The sequence below is a fragment of the Brachyhypopomus gauderio genome, chromosome 12, assembly GCF_052324685.1.
Source record: "Brachyhypopomus gauderio isolate BG-103 chromosome 12, BGAUD_0.2, whole genome shotgun sequence".
Lineage (NCBI taxonomy): Eukaryota > Metazoa > Chordata > Actinopteri > Gymnotiformes > Hypopomidae > Brachyhypopomus > Brachyhypopomus gauderio.
The window spans coordinates 15,502,689-15,508,041 of NC_135222.1; the positions used below are offsets into that span (position 1 = coordinate 15,502,689).

At 44.4% G+C, this 5,353-nt stretch overlaps 1 protein-coding gene across 1 annotated transcript; it reads left to right on the top strand.

Moving 5' to 3' along the window:
• The first annotated feature begins 205 nt into the window (after positions 1 to 205).
• Positions 206 to 4,872, top strand: arglu1b (arginine and glutamate rich 1b). The gene is made up of 4 exons (XM_077023268.1): positions 206 to 769; positions 1,409 to 1,634; positions 2,163 to 2,246; positions 4,680 to 4,872. Exons 1-4 carry the CDS (start codon positions 441 to 443, stop codon positions 4,842 to 4,844), a joined length of 804 nt encoding a protein of 267 aa, XP_076879383.1. The 5' UTR covers positions 206 to 440; the 3' UTR covers positions 4,845 to 4,872.
• The last annotated feature ends 481 nt before the right edge of the window (positions 4,873 to 5,353 follow it).

Genomic DNA, 5,353 nt, shown 5'->3' on the forward strand with positions numbered 1-5,353 from the left:
GTCTGTTTATGTTTACATTGTTTGTGTTTACATACGGAATTACCGAATGATTACACGAAATGCCTAAAATACAGATGTATTGACATTTTAAAAATGTTTCTGAAAGAAATACGGATTAGACGTTCAATCAGCTCTGGGCTCCAGGACATGTGGTGGCAGTAAACATCAAAGATGACAAGCACTGCGCGGCTCAAGAAGAAGCGCTACTGCGCATGCTCGAAACAACAACTCGTCCGGTCTCCATCTTGATCTAACGCTAGGTGCTTTTCTTGAACGTTACCGAACAGACAGACGACTATTGTCAATCGACCCTGTTTCGGTCGGGAATTTCGCCATTTGTGCTTGCTTGGTTGCAACGCACTCAGTCTGCAGACCACCTCGTACGTAGGATCTTTGGTTAAAATCAGCAGGCGAGCGACTGAAGTCCAGCGACAGCTCGGATGGGTCGATCACGAAGTCGCAGTTCATCCCGTTCAAAGCACTCGAAAGGCAGCAAACACAGCAAAAAGCGCAGCCGCTCCCGGTCCCGGTCCCGGGACAAAGACAGGAAGAGACGCTCGAAGTCCCGGGAGGCGAAGCGGAACCGGAGGAGAGAGTCCCGGTCCCGGTCCAGATCAAACACGGCGGCGTCCCGGCGGGACAGGGCTGCCTCGCCGCCGGAGAGGATCGACATTTTTGGAAGAACGTTAAGCAAAAGAAGTGTTATTGATGAAAAACAGAAAAAGGAGGAGGAGGAGAAAAAAGCGGAAATGGAGAGGCAGAGGAAAATGTATGTGTTTTTGTTTATCTTTACTTCCTCGCCTTGATTAGCTAGCAAGCTCACAACTTTGAGGCACAACACCTTTCGGGTAGTTTCCTCACAATTCAGAACTACTAACAACTGTAGTGATTTGCAACCCAACTGAAATTCATTAACGAAGATGAACTAGGATGCACAGTCCATCCTAGACTGGCACATGCAGGAACTAAAGATTGACCACGAGGATGCCAGACTGGAGAAACACTAACCAAAATACACGTTAAAGGTTTCAGGCATCCAATTTATGTTTCAATGTTTCAATTCATGTCAGTTTTAACCAAATCTCCTTACTTGAATTACTTGAATCTCCTACTGGGCACCAATTTTCATGTAGCACAGCTGTACAGTACTGCAATATATTAAATAATGATCGTTTACTCAATTTCAACTCATAAGCACACTGTCACTTTAGCTCTTTTAAGATGCTTTTAAAAATCTCACTCTTAGTTTAAAGTGTTATTTCTCTTGAGTATGTGCAATCCGTGAACTTGTTCTGTCTTTGTTACATGTCAACACACACCTTGACAAACTTCCTTCTCTGTCTAATATACTTGCTACAATAAGCTGATTCTGATTAAAGTCACACCTTTTGCTGATTCTGCCCGTCAGTCGTCAGCAGGAGATCGAGGAGCGCCTGATCGAGGAGGAGACGGCGCGGCGTGTGGAGGAGATGGTGGCCAAGCGGGTGGAGGAGGAGCTGGAGAAAAGGAAGGATGAGATTGAGCGGGAGGTGCTGCGGCGCGTGGAGGAGGCCAAGCGCATCATGGAGAAGCAGCTCCTCGAGGAACTCGAGAGGCAGCGGCAGGCGGAGCTCGCCGCACAAAAAGCCCGCGAGGTAGCCGCCCGCAGTGCCTGGGCTGGACTTTGCATTGCTTGCAGTAGCAGGGGAGCTGATGGGCAAAGGGCCGGTGTGACCGGTGTTTTCCTTCCAGCAAGCAAAAACACATGTGATAGGACCAATAATCTGTGCCTTCCCCAAACACTCAGTTGTATCTCGTGTACTCCTGCTTGATTGGAGTGAAATCCCACAGCCGGAATAGTCCATTGCCGAGTTTGTTCACCCTTTATGTGCAACGTGATGTGTTGGGATAGGCAAGCTGAGTTGTTATGGTTTTTCTAAAACATTTCAAAACATGTCTTGATGATCTCGGGGGGGATTTGAGATCAGATGAGATCTGGCATTGTTTGGCATTATAAGTTTACATACCTTTTTTTTTTTTTTTTTTTTACATTCACGACCATTGCATGCAAACTAACTGCCATGTAAAGTGGGGGCCGCAGTCTCTTGACGTGCCTCTTGAGGACTGGGAGATGAACGTGACTTGTGTACCTGTTTGTGATGAAAACTTTTGCCTCTTTGCAGGAGGAGGAGCGATCGAAACGCGAGGAGCTGGAGAAGATTCTGCTCGAGAACAACAGGAAGATTGCAGATGCTCAGGCCAAACTGGTACGGCTGAGTTTTCTCATTCTTTTAACCACTGAAACCAGTCTTGCTTCACAAAGAAAGATTCATGCTTGATTCATTTTTCATCTCATCGGCTTTCTTTATTATGGCCTTACCTTGATACTGGTACCATCCACACCAATATCAGACATTCCAGATAAGTGTTGCGTGGGGGTTCGTGATGAATCACAGCATTGACGCAATCCATTAATTAATTTTGGCAAGCCAGTTCTAAACATGTAGCATCGAGAGTTCATTGCTGCAAATACTCCAAGTATTTGCCAAGGAGTCTGCATACAACAGCAAGTAGCGATGTACTCAATTAATTGCCAAACATTGGTGGACTTATGCAGCCCTGAGTTTTCTGCACATGCCCCATCAAACGAGGTCATACCTGCCACCAATCTGTCCACCTTGTAGTTTTGCTAAATTCTCGTTTTCTGTGAATGAGAGTTAAGGATGTGCTGAACGCTCAGCGCCCTTTTGAACTCCGTACAAGGATTATTAATTAGCTGGTGGTTTGACGTAGTGGTAGAGATGCTGATCCAACACCAAATATCAGAATCTGGTCGCTGTCGGCACAGATCCTTTCTTTTTAAAAGAATCTGATGCAGTCACAAATCCAGTCTGAAAATGGCACCGCGCTGCTTTGCAGCACAACGCAGGTCACGTTTGTCTGAGCACACACACAGCTGTGGAGTTTAACTGCAGAGTTTTGTTCAAATGCAAATATGCATGCACGCGTGTGATGACTTTTATTGTTAATGAGTCAGCTTTGATTACCCAGTGTGGGAGAATGGTTTATCTGTGAGAGCATGTAAATAAGACAAAATTACGTCTTCTCAGATCAGCAACCAACAATTATGTAGTTATTAAAATTTCTTAAAGAAATAAAAAAAACATAAACTGACAGTTTCCAGTCTGACAGAATTAACTGGAGAAAGAATAATAGAACTAGTAAAGTACTCTCTCTAAGTTCATGAAAAAAAAAAAAAAAAAGCAGACAAGCTACTGAGTTTTAAAGTGGATTGGGAAGTCTGTGAATTCCCCCGATTATCAGATCAAATTACTGTTGTTTTTAAGCAGAGGTTGAGTGGAAAGAGACTTGTTCAGGTAGCCCATCCACATCTGCTTACTTAGTGCCTGGTACCTGTAAGGTGTGTGGTGTAGAGCAGCAATTTACTACTGAAATTCACAAGAAGGAGAATTATAAGATCACTAATTGATCTGGAATTACAGATAAGTCAGCAATGAGAATAGAATGTAGATGAACTAGTGTAAATTTCAGGAGTCGGTGAGGGAAGCAGCCATATTGAGGTGTGTGTGTGTGTGTGTGTGTGTGAGTGAGCGAGATAGAGAGAGATGATTTTTAAGAGACACACACTATGGAAACAAAGGTAAGATGTGGTCTCATGAACAGTGTTTTTCTATTTATTATATGGATTTTTATGTCATATCAATGCATGATCATATCTGTAGATTTCATACAAAGACGAAAGAATAACTTGCAGTGCTAGTTACACTCAAACAAATGAACAGTTCCAAAATGTTTTTAAAGAAAAAAGATCAGATCTGCATCAATGTCAGGAAAGATGCAAATGCTGCGTATTGGTATCAGTATCGGACTGGTTCGAAACACAGATATTGTGCCGCCTCTAGTCGGATGTGTTAGTTGCATGGAAAACAGTAACGTGCAATGCAGAGCTGCTCAAGAACTGTTGCAGAAATGTCTCCTTAACCAGGTTAATTACCACAGCTTTGACCGTATGAGAGAAGCAGGGTTGTCATCTGTTGGTTAAAAAACAAGCAAATTTTCTCTGTTCAGTCATTTTGCTTCTTATCTAGAACATGGGCATCAATTAGGACTGCAAGACCTAAATGGAAGTCCTAATGTAATCGTGGTTAATTGGGGCAATTACGCTACCAGTGTTCAAGTGCACCCTTCATAACGATGACAGTTATTGCAATTATAGGCCTAATTATTTCTGCTGTTGTAATTCTGTATAAAAGTGTTAAGCAATGAAATATGTTCTACAGTTTAAGTGAAATTTGAATGTTGCAATAACAGCTTTCCTGTCTGCTGTTGGTAATCAGTATTTCACAACACTGATTTTGCATTCAAATATGACTTACTTATAAGGAGATGGTTGCATATTCACTAAACCAGTTTCCACATCAGGGTGCACATTATGTTTCCAAGCAGCAGATTCTCATTGAGGTTTTTAGAGAGATGCTTATACACAGTAACAAGATTTTAAAATATTGAAATTTCAAATAATACTACTAATAATAAGATATTTAAATAGTACTTCCAAACATTGTCGGGTGACTCGCTTGACCAAAACAGGGTAATTTCATCAGCTGCACCGGAACATGGCCGGTTTAGTGGTCCCTGCGACCCTGAGTGGTGGTGTGATGATCCGTTTGTTCTCCCAGGCAGAGGACCAGCTCCGGATCGTGGAGGAGCAGCGGAAGATCCACGAGGAGCGCATGAAACTGGAGCAGGAGCGCCAGAGGCAGCAGAAGGAGGAGCAGAAGATGATCCTCGGCAAGGGCAAGTCGCGGCCCAAGCTCTCCTTCTCCCTCAAAGCAGCAGAATGATGACGTCGTAATGCACTGGCCCTGCAGCCCCCCTACCCAGACACCCCCCTTCCCAAAAAAACTCCAAAGCCCAGACTTGAAGCCCCCCCCCCCCCCCCCCCCCCCCCCACACAAGTTCTCGAGGGACGTCTCCGCCAGCACCAGCCATCCGGTGCGGACATAGCACGATGCGTCTCGAGCGTTTTTTCGTTCCGCCCTTAGCAAGAGGAAGCCTCATCCTGACTGTCACAGAGGAAGCGCACACCTACCTCCTCCCACAACTCCTGTGGACCCGTCTGAAAAATGTGGAAAGAACCACACAGAGAAGAAACCCCAAGAGAACCACCATGGATGGGGCGCTCCTAGGTTCTGCACGTGTGTGTCTGTGTTCGAGTGGCTGACCCGCTTTTACCCATTTGTAAATGTTTGCTTCACGGTTTTAGACGGGCAGATTTTCTGAACTGATGTTTTTTCTCAGAATTCATGGATTAAACAAATCGGTGCAGTTCTTTTCCATCAACCTGAGATAA

What these genes read in the sequence shown, in the direction of transcription:
- arglu1b (XM_077023268.1), top strand. Translation starts at nt 441, where the DNA reads ATGGGTCGATCACGAAGTCGCAGTTCATCCCGTTCAAAGCACTCGAAA. An exon ending in ATGGAGAGGCAGAGGAAAAT is followed by an intron (nt 770 to 1,408) that starts GTATGTGTTTTT and finishes TCTGCCCGTCAG; the next exon opens with TCGTCAGCAGGAGATCGAGG. An exon ending in CAGATGCTCAGGCCAAACTG is followed by an intron (nt 2,247 to 4,679) that starts GTACGGCTGAGT and finishes TTGTTCTCCCAG; the next exon opens with GCAGAGGACCAGCTCCGGAT.